We start from the raw sequence: 22,066 nt of genomic DNA on the forward strand, positions 1-22,066 counted from the left end.
AAGTCTCAAACAAATCCTTTTAGTTTTTGAATCGTTTCAAACAAGTCCTTTTAAAGGATGATGATGATGATTTAGATGATAGCAACAAAGAGCATTATCCACCATTTGTCATGCCTAAATTCAAAAACTAAAAGGACTTGTTTGAAACTTTTGAAACTTAAAGGACAACTTTAAGAAAAATGAAAAACTTAAAAGATCTTTAAATGCATTTGATCTTTTTTAAAATATAACTCATCCCACTCTGCCTTCATATTGGGTGCCATCTCCTCATCAACTAGATTAGAAAAGCTCATAGGAGATTATTGGGCAGGTATATATAACTACAATTACACGTCAATATATACACCTTCTAGAGATATTTACTAGGAAAAAGCTAAATAACACGAATTGAAAAAGCTAAAGCTCATAGGAGATTAGAAAAGCTCATGTTGAAGGAATGCTATTAGCACTCTTGTGCAGCTGGATTGTTGTATATGTTTAAGCATTCATTAATATAGCTTTGTCTTTAAAAATAAAAAATAAAAAAAACAAATGAAAAGCGTTGTGTATAGTTTCTAGGAGTCACCTAGTAAGCAGTGGTTATATAAAGGAGTCATTAGTGGCTCTAGTACTTATATTTACTCTTACAACTCTTTTAGTTGTACACACTCTCACCTCTATAAAGTTGACTGTAATTAAGTAGTAATGAATAGTTGCTTCTGCAATCTGCATATATATACGGATAACACTAAGCAACCATATAAAGTAGTCATTAGAGGTCGATTCTTTGCGAGAAATACATCTCAGCATATATCAAGTAATGACAGAGAATGAAATAATAATGAAATTCAAATCCGTTTCTCTGATCAATGTATAATTTTTTTGAAAAGGACTATGTATATGTCATCTATGAGATATACCAAATTTCAAAGAAAAAAAGCAACACATATGAGGTTGAGACTATCTCAGCTTATAGATTATAAAACCCTAATGATAGCAACGTATCGTTGGTGCTATAAGTCTAAGTTACGGGGTTGTAGACTTTTACATCAAGATGGAGGTATTAAGCTATTGTGGACCATACATCACATGTTCTCGACCTTCCCCTCCCAACTCTTTTTAGCACAATCAATAACTACACAAAATGTATACGTACCCTATGCCCTGTGTCTCGGTTTCTTTCAGGTATAAACGTAATCTTTCATTCTTAGGGCAACCTTTAATGATCAAAGATATATCTACTGGACATTTCATTGTCATCCTTTTCTTTCTAATATATACACAGTTTTTTGTTTGTCTTTTTTTTTCTTCCTTCAAATGTTGACATACAAGTTTTTTATTTATTTTTATTTAATTTTAAAGAAAATACGAAAAGTAGTACTGTATCTAATATATATGAACTCAACCCTAATACAAGTAGCTAGAGAATTCACCAAACAAATCCTGATGAAGAAAAGGCATGATAATAAGTATGTTGTATTCATGTATTGTACACGTTTTAATGGTATAGAAAATCTATGCATTTGAAAAAGAAAAAAAAATTATAGTTTTTTTTTCAAATAAGTTTCTTAAATGTTTAAAAATGTCAATTCAATTGAAGCATACCAAAAACTCATACTTCATTATTTTGATTTGAATTTCGTGAAAAAGATTACAAAAATCTAAACAAAATCAAAACGACTATTTTTTATCGGTTTAGATTATTTTTTCCGAAAAATCAAACCAAACCGAAAACATACACCCTAGTTGTATATAACTAAATTAAAATAAAACCAATGTTTTATTTCTTTGCCTTTTAAACAGAAAAAATATAATAAAATTAAAAGGAAGACAAAATGATACTCCAACTTAATAATGTCAGCACAAAAAAAAATTCTAAAAAAGAAATATAGGAAAAAGAAACATCAACCCAAGAAGACCACACCAAAAGCAAAATGTTTTCTACGAAGAGGATCATATTTCACCGTCCGCTCATAGAAAATGCAAGACCCATATTGGTTTTATAAGAATTACTTTCGAGAAGTGAATATAAAATGATCCACCAATTATTCAACATATACTCAGTTTTATAAATAGCTTTATTTTTGTATTTTCAAATCAACCAAATAAAATATTATTCATTGATTTATTTTTTAAAGTGACAAATCAATTATATAGAATTTGTCAAAAAAAAAAATCATAGAAGAATAAGTACAAGAGATATTCATCCCGGATAAAAAGTGAAGGAAAAAAAATATGAAAAAAAGAACCCAAATACAATAGACAGCATAAACTAATTTTTCAATTATGTTTTTGCAAGAGAACAAGAATAAATATTATTAGTATCCTTAATTTCACAATGACGTTTTTGCCAACATAAACTAACTTTTAATCTTTTTTTATTTGAAGGAATCAAAATCAACTTTCACCTCATGTAACCAAACATGCCCTAAGCTGCTAGCTAATCTTTTTTAAAGTCACGAGAAGAACTGTCCCTTACTGTTTGATTAACTCAATAAATATTGTGTGTGCGTGTGTATGATGAAGAAGGGAGGTAAGTGAGAGAGAGTGTAGCAGAAGAACTGATAGAGAACTTTCAAAGCTCTTTATCTTCTACAATCACTCAAACTATAGCCTCTACAATATCTTTTTCTTTCTGTAGTCTCTTTCTGCTGGTATCATATTACAATCACCATGTAGGTCTTCCGTCCCCCACTTACTACTACACCTTCATAGATTGATCATCTTCTCCTCTTCAACTTCTACTCTATTTCCTTTTTTTTTTTTTTTTTTATCTCTCTCTCTCTCTTTCTATCTTTTATGACTTTGTTAATTATTACAGGAGACCAGATGGAAATCCATTAGACCTTAACAATCTGCCTGATGACAACTCTAGTAGAGATCACCATGCTAAACAACTTCTTTCTGACACCACCTCCCCACCACCTGGTAATTCAGTAATTTATTTAATTAATTAAATCTTCTTCTTCATTAGTAATCACATAACCAAAACAACATAATTTTTTTTTTAATTTATTATTTTCACAATAGCGCACCATGAAAATAAAATGAAAGACTAGGTCATGGTTTTTTTCACCATGATACATTACTCTTTTTCTTCTCTTAGACCTAGCTTTGTGTACTTTTTTTTAAGCATATATCATACTAGGAGAAGGAAAAAAAATGAAAGGGGTAGTTGGTAAAGTGATAAGAAATAAATAAATGCAATGCAATGCAATGCAATGATGATTTTGGGTTATTGGGAATGAAGTTGGTTTACTTTATTTAATTAAGGTAAAGGAAGGGTCTCATCAAAGTTGCTTAAATTGGATATTTGGTTACAACAGTTACAGGTTATAAGGAAAAGGAAAACGGCGAAGATGATGATGATAGAAAAGACGAGAAGGTCTATGAATGTAGATTTTGTTCCCTCAAATTCTGCAAGTCTCAGGCTCTTGGGGGACACATGAACCGTCATCGCCAAGGCTAGCTACTTCTTCTACTTTCTTCTTTTTTTGAGCAAACTTCTACTTTCTTCTTCTCAAAAGAAAATATTCCATTTCAATAAAACCTTTGATATAATAATATTTTTATTATTTTTCGGTTTGATTTGATTTGTTATTGTTGTGTGGTTGGTTTGGGTGCAGAGAAAGAAACAGAGAAGTTGAACAATGCTCGTCAGCTCCTCTTACGTAATGATCACAACCTTGTTGCTCAAGCTGCCCTTCACCTAGGGTATGCACTTCTACTTCTTTTACTATTTTTACCTTCTTCAACATCTATATAATACCTAGACTTTGTAAGCATACTGCCATTTTATGCTGATAACCAACAAGAGTTTCAACTTTATTTTTTTAAAATCATACCATCAATTTTAAAATATTCTCACAAAAGTCGAATGAAGTCACAAAATAGTTAATTTTCATTTTGTGTAAATAATAAATAAATAAAATGTTAAGGTATGCACTTCTAAATCATAAACATAACCACACTACCAAAAAAAATCATAAACATAACCACTAGTAATTTACTAAAATCTGTAATTATTTGTTTGGTCTTTAGTACGTTCTCCGTTTTGAAATAAATGTCACTTAAATTTTTAATACAAGTTAAAAAATGCAATAAATAGTAGAAAGAAAATAATAATTTTATCAAATTATCATTATTGATGTGTTTTCTCCTATTAAGAATTCAAAGTGGGATATAATAATTTGGAAATATATTACATAGTATTTATTAGAAAGTACAAATGATTTTTTTAATATTTAAAAACTGTATTAACAGTCATTTAAAAAAAAATTGTTTTATTAATGTGACGCTAATTGTGTCTAAAGAAGTCGAGGACAAGTGCTTCTAAAACTTTGTTAGGTTAGTATTTTTCACTTTTATCATGATTTGAATATGAACCCTCCAAATATTTTTGAACTCTTAGTTCAAACCGGCTAAACTACTCATTTTTATATTTTGTACCATCAAATTAACGAACTTGGGTGTGTTGTAGTCAAAGCACTTCCGCAATCTCATGTGAGTGGTTGTTCAATTGAGGTTGGATGATCCTAATTTAAACTTGATATTACTATCATAGTTATAAAATTAAAATTAAATCTGATTTTACTAGGACATCACACGGCCACCAATGTTGTGAATGCATAACGGGGTGGAATCCTATTTCCAAATTATAAACTTCTTTTCCTCACATGTTTTTTTGAAAGACTTGTTGTTTTTCCATTAGAATAATACAGTTAGCAATAGCATGCATATATACAAAATATACAGTGTTTGATTTGATAGAATTTGTGAAATTGATATTCAGATGTTATCCACCAATAGCAACAGCAGGGTATCATCCAGCAGGTAACATAGGAGATCATCATCATCACCCAACAATGCCATTGAGTTTCCCAACATCCTTCTCTGCTGCAGGTTCATCATCCTCAACATCTCAAGTTCAACAATATCTGTACTCTTCACCATCAAGGCCTATGTCTTTCCCTCCACATTTGGTTCCTCACGATTACCGTCATGTGAGTCATATGATGAGTAACAATGGGCAGCAATATGTGGCAGGTGGAGGTGAGTCAAGTTACACGTGCATAGGTGCACCGGTTGGACAAGGTTTTCCAGATCATCATCCTTCAACGATCAATCGATTTCAAGATGGTATGTAATGGAGTGATATTTTGTTATCATAAAGACACGCTAGCTATCTGTAATGTATGTATGTATATCCAGAGAGAGAGAGAGAGAGAGAGAGATAGATGATTCATAATTAATTAAGGTGCTGACAGATAGCTAGGGTTATGACTCATCATGAGTAAGAAAGAAGAGATAGCAACAACAGTAACTAGGTGCTGCAGCTTTTGAGCTCATTCACAACCTCAGCTACTTTGGATTCTAGCTGTGGAATGTCTTTTATATGTTGGTTCGGTACAACAACAAACAAGCTGTTGGATATGAACTGAAAGTTTGTGTCACTTCCTTTTGCATCCCATTTCTATTTTTCTAATATTTCTTGCTTTTTGTACCATTTTCTAACTTTTGTGGTTTCATACTTCTTTTCTAACTAAAAATCCAAAAATCTACCTCTCACTCTCTCTAGTCAAACCAAAATTAGAATATTCTAGTTTCTTGATATGCTCATCATGTCAGTGTCACACTATGCTTGCACAATTAAGGTAATATCACAACAAAAGTCGAATACTCCAGCTGAGTGTTTCCGGTATACTCTCATACATAGAATATTCAAACAATCAATCATGCCTCTACTATCAATCAAATTTCTTCTTAACGCATATCTAGAAACCTTATCAGTTCGAAAACCATACATAATACAAACACAGACCCCCTTTCTTCCTAGCCAAAGATCACCTCCCAAAGGTAACTATGTTATATAATAAAACCCAAGGAGTACAAAGAGTTTAAGAAGGAGTACATCAAATCATAAAACAAAGCGATAAAAGATAAAGTGTAAGGGAATGGTAAAACAACCAGAACCACAACAAGCATAGTGTAGGATGACATTATTTAGAGATAATGGATCACATTAAGATGGTCTCACAGAGTTGTACTTCCTCCGTTTTTTAATATAAGTAAATTTTAACTTTTAGATTCATTCAATCAATGATGTATGTGGTCTTTTAGACCACATACATCATTGATTGAATGAATCTAAAAGTCAAAATTTGCTTATGTTAAAAAATGGAGGGAGTATTAGTTAGTTGTAATGTAATGCTTAACATGTGACATTCTTCCTTGTAAGGGTTTGGAGTAGCCTTGTACATCCTTTAATGCTAGTTTGTTTATTAAAAAAAATCATAGAACCTGAAAAACATACCACCAACAAGGAAACCACGTACCACCGTCACAAGGAAACCACGTACCACGTAATCAACCAAACTATATGCACAACCGATCCGTCCTGGTCAACACCACAAACCTCTGTGGGGTCAAATACTCCCTCCGTCCCAAATTGTATGACGTTTTGGACATTTTACACATATTAAGAAATGTAATTAATATTGTGTGGGAAAAATATATTATGAGTTGTTTTACAAAATTGTCCTCAATAAATGATATGGGAAAGATAAATGAAGGAATTGAAAGAAGATAGAGTAATAAATAATTAAGGATATAATAGGAAAAATAACATTAATTTTTCATTGGTATTGTAAAGCGACATACAATTTGGGATAAATATATTTTCTAAAGTGACATACAATTTAGGATGAAGGGAGTACATAATAACAAGTTTTCCGTGAAGTCTTACCTTACCTGAAAACCACTTCCACTTATTTTTTACATACTCCCTCCGTTTCAAAATATAAGCAAAATTTATTTTTTAGTTCATTCATTTAATAACCACATACATCATTAAATGAATGAACCTAAAAAATGAATTTTGCTTATATTTTGAAACGGATGGAGTAAGTTGCTGAACAATTACTATCTTTTCAAAGAAAATAGATCCATTTGGGAACCTTCAAATAGACCACACAATCAAATTTAACTAAATTACTAGTAATTTCGAAGAAATAAAACTCCTGATATCAACTCTAGACCAACAATTGGTTCCTTCCGTTTCAAATTATGATTCATGATGTTCCAATATTTTTTAGTGTACTTATTTTATTTTATTTTAGCTTTCACACATGGGTTTTCCTATTTGATTTTAGCTTTCACAATTGAATGGGCCAATGTGAAGTGCAATCATTTGTTTAACACATGAACCAGAGTTAAGGACTTTCAATTATGTATTTTACTCTTTTAATACTTAAGAATTAGTAATGCTACATCCCCTAAAAAATTCATGCTTCATATAGGTTACAAAATTAAAAATAAACTCTAGACCCATCTTAGAAACAATAACATAGTGCCGAGACTAAAGTGAAAAGAATTCAATTTGTTTGGGGATGAATGTAAAGAATTTATTTTCCCACCATCCACCCTTCTCGCGCCCGTCCTCGGTTTCGTCTATTTTATCCCCATTTGAATCATAATTTGAAGCATTTTTAATGTTTTTTGGATTATAAAATTCACAATCTATCTGGGCTTATATTTTACACATCATATGTTGTATTGTATATCAACGTATTACGTCTACGTCACTATGCACCAACCCAAAATCACATAACTTAGTCGGACGATGTGAGTCTTATCTAGCTACTAATACATGATCAAAAATAATATAATTATCTAACTTGTATAAACATACACTTAAGTATCTCTACCTATTACAATATAATTATCTAACTTGTATAAACATACACTTAAGTATCTCTACCTATTACCTTATCATCTTGTGAAAAAATTGAGTATTCTTACTTTTGTCTCTCCATGATGATCTTGAGTATTCTTCACATCAAATTCAGACCCACAAGTGTTTAACATCTATTGAAATTCACTAGGCCTATGGAAAAACACATCATCGTCATGATCTTCAACTTCATGACTCCCTCTCTCAACAACTTATCTCAGAGGCACCAGATAACGATATATCTTGTCTAACCCATCATCTCGGTCTTCTCTAATCATGTTAGGTTGACTGACACCACCCCCACCCTTCAATGCTTCAAAACACACATGTGGAATCAAGCTTTCTTCCATCACGAAGATGTCAAATTTAGTATCGAGGTGCTGACTTGAAAAATTTCCCACGATGGAAACCTTTTATCGTAACTTTGTAAATCAAATCAAGTAAATAAACTTAAATATGTGGAGCAAAAGACATCAGAAACTAAATCTAAAACAACCTCAGGAAACAACAACATATCTTATATCTAAGCAAAACATATCCACAAACAAAGTAAGGACAACAAGATAACAAACACACTAAGAATTGGGTATATGGTTATTGGAAAGAGGTATAAAAGAGGTTACAAGAAATTAGCTTCAACAAATTCTCTAAGAACAACATAATTTATGCAAATTTCTCAATTTCTTTTTATAAACAAGAGACTCACAAATATTTTCACTCTCCAATGTATTTCCCATGTGTTATCTATTTATAGAATCTATCCCCTAGTAGTTTCATATCCAAACAAATCTCATCTTGAAATATAAATATGTAAAATAGTTTAACATTAAAAAAAAGTTGTTTGGTCCTTTAACTTAGTTTTAAAGTTCATATTAATACCCGAATAAAAAGGGAACTTCTACGGTACACCTCATAAATTGAGGTGTACCGATACTCCTGCTATATAAATTTATAAATTAACAATCATTTTATGAAATAAGTAGCTATTTGTCAATATTTATATTTTAGAAAACACCATCTCATGAGAAAAAAACATAATTTCATTGTTTATAAGAATTATATTAAATTTCTAACATTTCCTCATAAAAAATAAGCAATATTTTTCGTTATGGCAATAAAAATTCAAAAGAGTAAATTTTATTTCATCGACGCTTTTGGTAAATAAGATTTAATTATTATAATTGTCAATGATAGAAAATAAATCTTTTTTCTTCAAAAAAACAACTAATTTAATTATTGATTTAATGTTTTGGTGTACTGATACACTCAAAATGTTGGGTATACCATAAAATTTGCCAATAATAAAACCCTCTATAAAAAATAATAAAGTGATAATTTTTTTGAGGAAAAATATAATAAAGTGTTGTAGTCTTATCTAGACCGTTATTCTATTGTTTAGGGGGGTTTATCGTATCAACAATATTATCCGTCTGTTCCATTTTGATAGATAGAGTGAAGAACGGATAGACATAGTAGAGAGACATGAGTGCTGCTGCTTCTCTTATTCCTGTTTCCTGGTTACCCTCTCTCGCTTCTCCATTCAAGGTATTTCTATTTCTATTTCCATTTTCATTTCATTTTCTCCCGCAATTCACAATTTCACCATTGAATTTATATTTGTAGGGAAATGTGAAAACATTGGTAGCAAAACCATATCTATGTCCATGTCTCAAAATTCAGCGAACAAAACACCGTGTTTCTGTCATTAATAAGTCTGTTTCTGCTTCCGTACAACCAGCCGGTGAGAATGTTCGGTTTCGGTTGGACAATTTGGGTCCACAACCGGGTTCAAGAAAGAGAGCAAAGAGAAAGGGAAGAGGTATAGCGGCTGGACAAGGAGCGAGTTGTGGTTTTGGAATGAGAGGTCAAAAATCTCGATCTGGACCCGGTATCATGAGAGGTTTTGAAGGTGGTCAGATGCCGCTTTATCGACGATTGCCCAAACTTAGAGGAATTGCAGGAGGTATCCCTTCTTACACAACACTTGGGAATTTACCTTTTGCTTTGTTGGCTAAATTTGTTGTTTATGGATTTTGAAAATAACGTATTTAATTATCGCGGTTATGATTGATTGACAGTACGAATTATATTCTTAGTTTTAAATGATGTCCAAACTTGTGTATTGTACATTTTGTTAATTAGTTAATTTTTAGTCTATATACTACCAAATGGGAGCTTTTGTGCAATTGTTAGAGATGCAATTGTTTGAGTTGAAAGTCGGATATTCATGAAATTTTAGCAGTATCTTAGAAATACAAGATTGAATATAATTGGCACACTAATAGGTTGCCCTTTTTTTACCATGTTTTGTTGAATTATCTGTAGCATCATAATGCTTCACATGGAGTTTATATGGATTTTGTTGAATTATATTAGGATAATTTAGGATCCTACTGTTAGGGAGTGATCAAGAAAGATGCTACTTGTAGCAACATCATTAGTAAGAAAAAACAATGGTTAGATGAGAATTGTGATTCCTGGTTGCAGATTGATTACGTATACTTGTTGCGTGCCTGCATCACATTTGAAAGTCATGAAGTATGCCTATTACAGGGTCCGGATATGATGTTGTATATATCCCTAATATGTTGATTTTCAAAGAAATTATAGTCGATTCCCTTTATTGACATCTTGAAATGGTAATTATTGTCTAAAGAGAATCATGGCATTATGGATTATACCAAGCTTCCAATACCTAAATTTCGCTTCCTCAGTTCTTATTATGCTTGACATCTTTACTTATTGTATATTTTTTCCCCTTATTCTTTTATATCCTTCCATGATTTCATTTCAAAAGCAATTATTTTATCAAAGGCTTTTCTTTCATTCTTTGTCGTAGGATCTCTCTTAATTTATTTAGTATACGCATAAATCTCGCTTGGAATCATGTTTTAATGTTCCTTCTTTTCTTTTATTTATATAAAAAAACCATAATAAGGTATGCATGCTGGATTGCCGAAATATGTCCACATCAATCTGAAAGACATAGAAAATGCTGGATTTCAAGAAGGGGAAGAGGTGTCTCTGGAGACACTGACGGAGAAACGTGTGATTAACCCATCAGGAAGGGAACGGAAACTTCTATTGAAGGTACAAAATACTTGTTGGTTTATGGCTATCTAATTTTTTCCTTTAGTTGTTGTCTTACATGTTCTTTTCTGTGATTGTTTTCATGATGTCTAGAGGTATTATGATGTTTCACTTTTAAAAACAAATGAGGATGGTTAATTTTCCTAGTGCCCCATATATCAAGAAAGAATTCTCATATGAGGTCCCTTGTCTATCGTGAATAAAGTTACTTTCTTTAAAATTTTCATATAATGCCTTTAATCAGAGAATTTTGGTTGAGCTCAGACATATGTTGTTTGTTTATGATACATATGTAAGTTCAAACGTAATATTTTGGTGGCTGTGTTTGTGGTTTGAATTTGAAACTGTAAAGTTGGAATATAGGTCCGTTGGTTGAAAGAGTTAAAAGTTTGCTAATGGATGTCGGGATATTAGAGATGTTGAAACCGTGTTTCTCAACTACATGATGGAGTCCATTTTGTAAGACTCAAACAAATAATTACAATATAAATACGATCAATTTTATTCTTATTTATGCCTACAGTTAATCTATAATAATCACAAAGATCCTAAACATATTTTCAACAAGAGAAATAAGGCACGTAGTCTATAAATAAGAAGAGGGCTGAGACTTGAAAGGGAGAGATATCTTGTCATTTTAGTTTAGTCGGAGGTCCTTGGATATAGGAAGTAGGGAAGATTGCATACCTTTGAAGTTCTGTAGTTCTCCATACAAGGAATTTTTCCCTAAATGTACATTTAATTAAAATATCAATTTCTGTCTATTGGTATCAAGGCTCCATCAAGGAGTTGGGGGTATATCATTGAAGATTACGTGGCGGGAATAAGAATAAAGGCACACATGGATGTCATGGATGGTCAGGAAGTAATTTCAGTTGGGGAAGATACATCTGTGTTGGATCAACAAGTTTGGGAGGTATTTTCATATGAAATAGGTGTTGGAAGGAGAAAGACTATAAGTCATCTGTGTAGCCATGGAAGGACAAGCTTTGTTTTTGTTTCAATGCTCCAAAACCCGACTTGGGTGATGTGTCATAATATTATTAGGTGTTTCCAGCCATCCATGATTTGCAACCCATTTGGTATTTTGTTGTGTATGAAGCAAGAGGGCTTGTGCATGAGTACAAGGATCAATTTGACATACAGGTCAGGTTGTTGCATCTGCTACCAGATAGAATATTTAAAAGTTTTTTTTTAAAGGACGGCAAGATTGAAGCTACCCTTGAACAGGTCACTATTGGAGGAGATGGATTTGGAAGAAACTATAGATGAGTGAAGAAAAGAGTCGGTCAGTTTGAAAATGAGCAAAGAGAGAATTCAAGAATATAAAATGGAGAAGTAAGAAGAGAGGTGAAAGAAATGGAGTGAAATGACTATGGCATGGAAGTTGAAGTTGATCGGCTTAGGGTAGAGGAGAATAAAAAAGATTACCAAACAGGGGACAGTAGGATTGCAAGGTCAACCATCTGGTAACCTAACAGAAGTGGAATGAAAAGGAAAAGAGGTCTTTATGGGTGGAACCAATGAAGAACAAAGCTGGAAGAAACACGTGTCACATCATTGTTGAATGATAGACCATTACAAATTATGAAACTCTGACTCACACGCATGAAGACCTAATGTCCACCATCAAACAACGAATCTCGTATAGTAGCCAAGGTGATATCAAAGGCAAAGATGAAGCTAAATATGTTTAGAATCTCACAACTTCAACCTTTGGGTGACATTGAGCTTGAAGATGAAGTTGTGGGGAAACATCGTTCACATTCTGACCTATGCTGTTGCTAAACATGAAGATGGGTTGTTGGGTTGTATTTCAAAGAGGCTGACCGCATAGGGTCATGCATTAATGTGAGGCAGATTAATGGAAAAGACTTCCTTTATAAGAAGAGGTAGATACTGAACATTGCCAAGTATCATTCATGTAGAGTAGACGAAGTTTGAGAGGCGGGATGCAGGCGTCGAAGAGTTCTATGGCATGACTGGGAGTCAAACTGTCAAAGGGACGAACTGCTACATCAAGCTAAAAGGGACTCAGCTTTTCAACAAATTGATACCTTATTCTAGCTGCAGCAAGACTGTTTTGGTTTATTAATCTTTTTCACCTTAAGGATAAGGTGAAACTTGAGAGGAGAGTATTGATACACCAGTTAGTTAAAGGAGTTTGAGTTAAGCTTGTAGTTTGTGGGAGCTAGGATTATTAGAGAAATAATGCGTGCTGTCTATATATAAGAAGAGGCTGAAGGAGAGATATCTTGTTATTTTGATAGAGTTGGGCCCTCCTCCAACCAACTTAGAATGAGAATTGCTCTTCCAGCCTCCTGCATGGTTCAGTTTCGGCAAAAAGCCTTACCGGAAGATGGCTTCCTATAAGCATTGTGAAGGAAAATAACATGCTCGGAAGCATGCCTCCGGTGCGTTGGGGAGATTTAGAGCATCATGGGAGGAGGAGCCGCAACCAATTAGAATTCTTTTAGACAAGGAGTGGAAGGGTATAACAGATTGACAGCTTTCATGGGGTGATTGGCAGGATGAGGATGCTAGGAATCATGAGAAGAATGGGTATATGATGAATTTGAGGGGCGGGCGGAAAGAGGTAGCCAAATATTGGGGAATTTAGGGGTTGGCTTCTCTGTAATTTTCTTCTTCAGGTCTATATTTTCCTTGAAGTTTCCTTCCAATTTATAGTGAATTTCTAGTACAGTGACCCCTATCAGGCCCCTTGGACATGGGGAGGTTTATAGAACTTGAATTATGCAAGCTGTAATCAAGGGAGAATTCCCTGTATCTTCTAATAAAATACTGGCTTTTATTGAATATTTCTCCATTTGATCATGAACATCATAAATCATGTATAGTTATGCATTTTATTTTCTCAATTTAGACTGTATTTAGATTATCATTTTTCTATTTCTTTTAACCATTATTAGCCATTAGGCATAAATTAGTTCATGGTCAGTTGTCTTATGTTTTATTGACTGTCAGTTGAGTGTCTTTAAAACAGTCTTATGGTGATTTTTCAAGCAAAAATTAGTCTGTGGCCAGTGCCCTTTGGTTCTGGAGCCAAATATCTGAATTTTTTATTCATTTCCTTTATCCATTATTTACTATGTTTTCTTTAACGAAAGATCTTTACTATGTTATTTTGATTTTCTACGATACAAGGTGATGGGCCTTTTCCATATCTTTACTATTGGAGGCCAAACACAGATCATTTTTTTTTGTTTATAGTTTTCCATTTGGGACAAGTAAAGAGATGCATTAATTCCTGTCACAATGCAGTATCATTGTCAAATGATTATTTTCTATAAAAAAACCTCGATATTTTGGTTTTTAATTAGCACTCTATACACTGGTTTCAATAAGCTTTTAAACGTTGAAGATGCTGCTTGCAATGGTTCTAGTCAGTTTTGGAAGTACTGCAATCCTGCTAAACCATGTAATGATTTAGTTTTTAGATTTTTGAGATTTGCTCAACTCCACAAAGCCTGACTTGTAAAATGAGAACTATCCAAATTCCGTAAGCTTTATGGGTCATATCTCTAGGCAGCTTGTGACTTGAGCTTTTCTCCAACATACCCCCTCATGCCCAAGGCTATTGAGATTGGTTCGTGGAAAATATGGGTGGCTAACAGCGTATTTAGAGTATACTCTAATATTATTTAGAATTTTAGCCTAACTCAACCGACAAGACCAGTTTGTAAGGTAAAGAATGCCCAAGCTATAAAAGCTCTATCTGGGAAGCCTTCGTTTGTCCACGTTCCAAATATTAAGCCATGAGTGTGCGAGGGGAGGTGTTGAGATTTTATACTAACTAGAGAGGGAGTGTTAAAAGATAAGAAATTAATCATATGAGATGCTTCAAGATACTCTAACATACACATACAAGATATTACAGCTTTACCATTATTTTTCATATCTACGAATACTAGTAATTCATTTCTAAAGTGATATTTAGCGGTTGAAAGAAACCGTAGCATGTTCTGGAAAATTACTGCTCTACTTGTAGCATCATGAATTTCGTTGGTTCAGTTTTATTGTATTCGTTATCTGTAAACATATAATACACTACCAAGTGGGAAAAGGCATGGTGGTGGTTGTTGCTACAATTGTCATTATTTGAAAGAGCTCTTCTGGTTTCCTCATAAACTCAGGAAAATATTTGCAAAAAACATAGTTTCAATTTCAAACAACTTATACAGGCTAGCATTAAGCAAGTTGTATACTTCTAATTAGTCATGCATTGTGCACTGAACACGAAGTTCCACACTTTTCGTCACAATGGATCAAGAACACGTAAAAAATATATTTTTAAAAAGAAAATATGAAAATAATAGTTTGTTGTGCTCTGGTTTCAGGTTTTGGGGGAAGGAGAACTAGGCAAGAAGTTGACAATAAAAGCTGGTGCCTTTTCCACATCAGCAAAGGAGAAACTTGAGTCTGCTGGTTGTTCCATCACTGTGATTCCTGGCCGTAAGAAATGGGTTAAGCCATCAGTTGCCAAAAATCTTGCACGTGCCGATGAATACTTTGCCAAGAAGCGAGAAGCAGCTGATTCTGAACCAACTTCTGTTTAAATATGCAACACTTGTATGTCATCATCATCAATCATCGTCAACGAATTGGTTTCTTCTTTAGGAAGGCTTCATTTAGTTATTATGTTAATCGATCCATAAACTCCTTTTTGTATTGAAGTTTTCTTTGGTTCTGGTTTTAATTAAAGTCTTAATGTTGTATATCATATTACATTTTGTTTAGCCATCAAAATATCTTGAAAAATAAAAAAATGAGTGCATTTTTTGCTTGTCAATTTGTGCTGGAAACCTTTGGTAGTAGTGTGTTTAATTTTATAATAAGGTGACTTCTTGTGTCTTTATCAAAAAAGGTGTAATTTGGTTAAGATATTCCGTAGTTTCTTGTACAAGGTGGATACCGAAAGTTCTTGGTTCGGTGCCTTATTTCACTATTCAATGATGCTGATGCAAATTCATTTCCAAATTTTGGACCCTTGCGTTAGGGGAAAACTACTTAGCCGACTATGGCATAATACGTGTTGACAGTTGCAATGTGATGATAGCTGTAAATTCCTTCCAAATATAGATCTACTTTTTTCCATCTCTTTTTCTTGTATACTTTGAATAAATAAAAAATGTCTTTCATCCCGTAAATATGGACCATTTAATTTTTCGTTCTTGAAGTTATTAATCCTTTCAATCTGCCTCTGCAAATATTAATCATTTGACTTTTGGTCCTAATTACATCTGATTAATAACTTCAGGGATGAGATTCAAATGACCTATATTTGCCGGATGAAAGACCTATTTAAGCAAACCACCTCGCCCAATCATCACTTGTCACATGGGCACCACGTCGCTAATAACAGTCCATCTCAGCAAAAAAAAAATCTAATTAAGACCAAAAGTCAAATGATTAATATTTGTAGGGGTAGATTTGAAGGATTAATAACTTCAAAGACGAAAATTCAAATAGTCTATATTTGCAGGGACGAAAGACATATTTAAGCCAAATAAAAGATCTAGCAACTCAAAAAAACATGGTGCTTGACAGCTGTTTTCTTAAAAATATTTTCTTTCCTTTTCATTTTGTTGTCGTTTTTTACATCTTTTGGTTGACTTTGTTGCTGACCAAATTACGCAATCATCTCAAAGTGGAAGACCTACGACTTTTCACATTTGAAATGTGTATGAAAAAAAAAAATGGTCAACAAAATGAATCGATTTGATTTGAGATGTCATAGTCATGCTTTAATATATTGGGTCATAAAGCATGTGCAAGTAAACTAGTATTATTATTCCCTCTAAGACACGCACTTGATTTTTGTAACTAACTTGCATATGACTCCATGATGATTTTGTAAACCTAACCACAAACAGGCATGGATTGAACGTTTGTAATGTTTCCTCATTAGCGTTGATTTTGGATCTATTCTATCGTTTTAGAGCTATTATCCCCCAAGCCTATAATGTGATATAGCTGTTGTATTAATACCATGTTTGGTTGCGGGACCTAAAGTGTGTCAATATCCTTTCAACTAAAATCGTCCTTTTCACCGAATTGAAGCCTAACTTCAACCCCCTCAGCTACTTTTGCAGTTTTAATGAAGATGTTGATTGAATATGGATTACATGCACTCACACAGTCACAAATCTCAACTGTCCGATTTTGATGGAACGATACATATTTCAACTTTGTAATTTAAACATGTTTTACGTAGTTGAAATACAAGTTGTCCAATCCAATTTTAATTAGATATTTATGATCGTTTGACTATATATTTTGAATCTAAGGGCACGTTTGTCCAATCCAATGTTTGTGACCATACATTTAACTCATAAACTACAAGTCCTAGCTTTTTTTTTTTTTTTGAAACAGCATATATCAATAAGAGCTTTGCACAAGAAGTGCAAAAGGCAAAGAGGAATACAAATAGGAGCTGGCTAAAACCGGCCACACCACACAAAACGTGGGCGCCAAAACTGCTGCCAAGGAGCACAAACCAACACCTTATAACAGCTGAAAAGAAACTTACAGCAAGCCTAAGCAAACAGCAAACTTCCAACAGCCTAACAAGTAACAACTACCAAAAACTTAGCAAAAACACGCATGAAACCAAATATACCAAAATCAACTTTACACTTCCATAATCAATTATGATAGAACGAAACATGGAATCAAACATAGGCTAAAACTCATTCCTTATTGGTGATGGATGGTAAACCCACGTCAAGAGGAATTTTTAAATTTTTTCATAAAAGAAAGAATATATGCAGTAAACTTTATCAATTATTTAGATTTGTAAAGGTACATCAATTTGCAAAATCTTGACACGTTTCATTGAGAATATGACTGCATTTCTTTATTGAGGGATGGAAATATAGTTTGTGTCCCGCTTATTGGGAAGCATAGATGCAAGAAAAGATCCTTGTCTCGCATGTCTTCTATTTTATTTTTTAAAATTTAAATAAGATTCTTGATTTTTGGTAAGATGTAATCTATACAAAAACCACAATGTTAGAGATTGGTGCATTGGATCCTTGGCAAGTCGCAGCAAACACATCAATCATAAACAATAGATGTATTTACAGAAAAAGAACATAATTTGTATACTACCTATATGGGGCACCAAGTTTTGTGTCGTTCTTTCCTTTTTTTTTTTTTTTTTTTTATCACATTTAAACAATTTTACATATGACTAAGTCTAGTTAACTAATTTTACATATGTTTTTAAATATAAGATCTCATTGATTAAATAAATAAAAAATTGGTAATAGTATAAAAACTTATCAATTGAGCATATCCTGTTTTTGAATTCATCCTTAATAGTTAATAAGTAAATGTGAAATAATTCAATGTATTTGGTAAATAAATAATTAATATTGTAAAAAAATTTAAGGATAAAAAAGACAAGAATTTTCTTCAAAACAGACATATACTTAAAGATGAAGGTAGTATAAGATTCAAAGTTCACTTTATATAAATATATATTGTGGCTATGACTAAACGAATGCTCAATCACAAATGTTGAGATCATATAATCCATTATCAGGTTGACTTACATTTCGACTATTCAAGAATGACTTTCCTAGTTCCTAGTTACCGGTCTGTTCAAGTTTTAAAAAAATTAACTTAAAGATTTTATTTACCAAATGAAAAGTAAAATAATAGTTAAAGTATTGACCCGTACGAGGGGATTTGTTGGACATCAAATTGGAGAGTGGGTAATTTTGATAGGTTGACTATTTCATCAAATTGTTGGCTTGGAGCATAAGAAGGTTCTCATGTTAGGAAACCATTTTTTTTTTTTTTGGTGAAAAATGAGTTTCGATAGCTAGTGTGGGGTGCGGTTATGGTGCATAAGGAAATCCTTATGCACACTTCATAAATCTAGAAATGGTTTTGGAATACAACTTACAGAAATCATTTTCATAGCAAAATGATTTTGACATAATTTTATACAAAATATACTATAATTTTATGCAGGGTGTTGGAAACCATTAAATACACTAATGATTTTGGAATACAACTCACAGAAACCATTTCTGAATTTATGCAGGGTGCATAAGAATTTTCATATGCATCATAACCGAATCCGCTAGTGTGACCTCAATAATCTCATCTATTTTTTTTTTTGGTAGTGTACCTCAATAATCTCATCTAAATCAATGGTTGCAGTTATGTAAATCCCAAATCGATTAATAGTTGAAATTGTTTACTACGTATAAGACATAGTAATATTTTCATCTAAATGCTCCCAATAATAAGGAGATTGTAAGACATGGTAATATTTTAAAACCATATAAAATATTAAAAATTACACTACAAATTGAAATTTTGATAAGACTAAATTTGAAAAACAAACATTAAAATTAAAATGAACTAGTTTGATTTTTCTAAAATTTTAAAGAATGGTAGGGCCAAGCCGGCCCATGCCTGATGAGTATTTCAATTCAGAGTTTGCCGACTCTTTCCAATTATTCAAAACATCAAAGAGTTTGCCACGTGTAGTGTAGGTATGTAATAAAATGAAACGTTGTTATGTTAGTTGAAGTCCTTTGTAAAAGGTACGCTCCACCATACATACAATACAACTAGACTCATTCTCAACGGATCCTTTGATACTTTCTTTCAGATCTATAATAATCCCTTACATCATCATCACATGACTATTCTACTATACTTTAATTTAAAATTAATTAAATAAAAATCTCGAATCATACAGTCACGTTAAGGCCACATGACATTAGAACAGTATAGTATATTATCATGTGTTACTACTACTGTGATAGGAATAGAATGGGTTAATATCGTGGGTGCGAAAAACGATGTGATATTACGCGGGAGGCACCGCCCGCATGAATTAACCATACATTACTAAAAATATCTTCTTACAATTAAATTAATCAAATATTAAAATAATCTTTTATTAAACAAACACTTAAATATAAAGGAACAAGTGTGGTTGAAACCCAAGCTCGCTTGCAGTTCCACCTGCACCTCTTCATTTCTTCTACAACCACACAACTTCCTCTTTACTTTCTTCTTTCATTTCAATTTCAATTTCTATTCAATTCAATTCAATTCAATAGCTTTGTACAGTAAATACATTCAACACAAGGTACTTCTACTGCTTCTCTCTTTTAGATCTATTAACACTCATCTTTATATTCAACACAACCACATAACCGTTTTCCTTTTCTTCTATTTCTATTTCTATTTCTATTTCTAAACCATTTTCTCCACATATATTCAACTTTTAATCTAGAAAATCAATACTCATCTTTATAACTTAATCAGATCCGTTTTTCCTGTTGAAATTTTATTTTTCATCTGTACTTGATTTTGGTTTTATTTGTTAGTTTAACGGTATAGTTTTGTTTTAATTTTATGGTTTTTGTTAGATCTGTACTTTATTTTTGTTATTAACCAAAAAACAATAATAATTAAGGTGATTAGAGCTAAGCGGTTAAGAAAATTTATAAAACGTGTTTATAATTTATTTTGCTTATGTTCAAATTTGACCAGATCTTAACCTTGAGCTGTTACAATTTTTTCGTCCATGCACGTTTCTCATCTCATAAACGTGCTTAAATAGATTCAAACGCGTGATTTTTCTGCTTAATTTTTGTTATTTGTTATCAGAACTTGATTTATATATCTCGTTCTGAATTTTGGTTTTGCTATGTATGTATCTGTGCTGATGAACAGATTTTAATTGATATATACAAATTTCGAAAAGAAAATTTTTAAGAAAGATGAACGGAAGAGAATCCGTTGTTTGCCCTAAGCCCCGCCGTGTCGGACTCCTCAACTTCGCCGTCAACGACTACCCGAGCAGATCCTTCCGGTGGCATCTCAGGTAAATTTTCATTTCTCTCTCTTTTTTCTTCTTTTCTCTTTTAATTTGCTTTGGTTCAATTTTATTGATCTTTTGTATTTTTTTGCTTTTCGTCTTCTGCAGTTGCCAAGTTGAACCGTGTGATTCAAACTCATCTGCGTCAAATCCCTTGGACACAATTCTCACCAAGGTAAATAATTCCTCTATTTTTTCCTTTGGTTGTTAATTTGTTATAGGTTATGTGAATTTAGGTTAAAATTGGAATAATTGATCTATTATTTTATATGAATTTAGGTTAAAATTTGAACATTGGTTAATGTTAACTTGTTACTTGTTAAAATAAGCTTGGATTATTGTGCTTTTTGATTGAATTGTTCTGTTCTGTGCTTTTGCTGATTTGCAGGATGATGATTTTGATAGGGAACAATTAAGTCCTCCAGTAGCCTCGTCGCCACCCCCATTTTTCTGTGGGTCGCCGCCGAGCAGAGTAGCTAACCCACTAATTCAGGATGCTCGATTCGGGGATGAGAATTTCTCACCATCGTCATGGGTGGTGGTTCCTGCCCCATCCGGTCTACCACCTTCTCCCCCATCTTCTGCAAGGAAGGGAGGATGTGTTCGGGCCAATTTTGGTAACAATCCGGCGGTGAGAGTCGAAGGATTCGATTGCCTTGACAGGGACAGCCGAAATTGCAGCATCGCTGCTCTGGCTTAGAACAACAGCAGCATAATACACACATCTTGACACTAGAATTTCAGTTTACTACAGAAATATAACAACCACCATATAAGAGCCACGGGAAAGGAATTTTGAATGTCCTAGTTTGAAGAGTAAAAGAGTTAAAATTTTAGCTTGTCACTTGTTTGTTTGTAAATATGTTGAGAATTAATCAGTCAGTGTATGTAAATGTCAATAGTGTGTCTCTTGTTTAAGTAGTATACCGTATATAGTGACTAAATAATTCGGTTAAGGTTGCAGATTGAGGGTTAATTTCCCTTTTTTCTTGTACTAGTGTCTTAAAAACCATCCTCTTGTTTGTAACTTTGTAAGTAGAAGAAGAGTCAATTAGGGGATGGAGATATGTCATTTTGATTTTCTTTTATGGGTCCTATGAATTGTAATTGTAACTACCGGCTTAAAAAGGAAAATTTGTACAAAGAAATGTTTGTTTGAGAATTCTTATTGATGAATATATTTAGCAACTTGAAATCTTGAATGACATGAACAAGTCCTTTTCGTGTGTAAATAGAAAAAGATTGATCTTTACTACTTTCCTTTTTATATTCTTCATTACTTTTGTCTTATGACGGTGTGAGATTCTTTCTTCATCAGGCTCCCTTGTCATGTGCGCTTTGTGGGCTTTAGCTTACCCTTAACGCAAAATTTAGGCTCTCCCAATCACTGGAAC

At 32.9% G+C, this 22,066-nt stretch overlaps 3 protein-coding genes across 5 annotated transcripts; all 3 read left to right on the plus strand.

Annotated features, from left to right (window-relative positions):
* Positions 1-2,488: 2,488 nt before the first annotated feature.
* On the plus strand, positions 2,489-3,448 carry LOC25485489 (zinc finger protein JAGGED). The gene is made up of 3 exons (XM_024775155.2): positions 2,489-2,654; positions 2,801-2,907; positions 3,306-3,448. Coding segments are annotated over exons 1-3 (252 nt in total). The 5' UTR covers positions 2,489-2,652.
* A 5,647-nt stretch (positions 3,449-9,095) lies between these two features.
* LOC25485490 (50S ribosomal protein L15, chloroplastic) lies at positions 9,096-15,611 on the plus strand. Its single transcript, XM_013614719.3, has 4 exons — positions 9,096-9,256; positions 9,335-9,674; positions 10,650-10,801; positions 15,160-15,611. The coding sequence occupies exons 1-4, from the start codon at positions 9,194-9,196 to the stop codon at positions 15,376-15,378; spliced, it is 774 nt and encodes a 257-aa protein (XP_013470173.2). The 5' UTR covers positions 9,096-9,193; the 3' UTR covers positions 15,379-15,611.
* A 4,160-nt stretch (positions 15,612-19,771) lies between these two features.
* LOC25485491 (uncharacterized) lies at positions 19,772-21,848 on the plus strand. 3 transcript variants are annotated; one of them, XM_024771773.2, is made up of 4 exons: positions 19,772-19,937; positions 20,559-20,678; positions 20,781-20,847; positions 21,061-21,848. In XM_024771773.2, the coding sequence occupies exons 2-4, from the start codon at positions 20,575-20,577 to the stop codon at positions 21,370-21,372; spliced, it is 483 nt and encodes a 160-aa protein (XP_024627541.1). In that variant the 5' UTR covers positions 19,772-19,937; positions 20,559-20,574; the 3' UTR covers positions 21,373-21,848. The 3 variants fall into 3 exon arrangements, with proteins under 3 accessions (XP_024627541.1, XP_013470174.1, XP_039685963.1); XM_013614720.3 differs by having other exon boundaries at positions 19,773-19,937; positions 20,528-20,678; XM_039830029.1 differs by lacking the exon at positions 19,772-19,937 and having other exon boundaries at positions 20,160-20,678.
* Positions 21,849-22,066: the final 218 nt, after the last annotated feature.

The sequence above is a fragment of the Medicago truncatula genome, chromosome 1 (genome assembly GCF_003473485.1).
Source record: "Medicago truncatula cultivar Jemalong A17 chromosome 1, MtrunA17r5.0-ANR, whole genome shotgun sequence".
Lineage (NCBI taxonomy): Eukaryota > Viridiplantae > Streptophyta > Magnoliopsida > Fabales > Fabaceae > Medicago > Medicago truncatula.

Bases quoted from the DNA above. Each gene is read 5' to 3' on its own strand.
- LOC25485489 (XM_024775155.2), top strand. The intron at 2,908-3,305 runs GTAATTCAGTAA...TGGTTACAACAG, and splicing joins CACCACCTCCCCACCACCTG to TTACAGGTTATAAGGAAAAG.
- LOC25485491 (XM_024771773.2), top strand. From the start codon at position 20,575: ATGAACGGAAGAGAATCCGTTGTTTGCCCTAAGCCCCGCCGTGTCGGA. The intron at 20,679-20,780 runs GTAAATTTTCAT...CGTCTTCTGCAG, and splicing joins TCCTTCCGGTGGCATCTCAG to TTGCCAAGTTGAACCGTGTG. The intron at 20,848-21,060 runs GTAAATAATTCC...GCTGATTTGCAG, and splicing joins TGGACACAATTCTCACCAAG to GATGATGATTTTGATAGGGA.
- LOC25485490 (XM_013614719.3), top strand. From the start codon at position 9,194: ATGAGTGCTGCTGCTTCTCTTATTCCTGTTTCCTGGTTACCCTCTCTC. The intron at 9,675-10,649 runs GTATCCCTTCTT...AACCATAATAAG, and splicing joins ACTTAGAGGAATTGCAGGAG to GTATGCATGCTGGATTGCCG. The intron at 10,802-15,159 runs GTACAAAATACT...CTCTGGTTTCAG, and splicing joins AACGGAAACTTCTATTGAAG to GTTTTGGGGGAAGGAGAACT.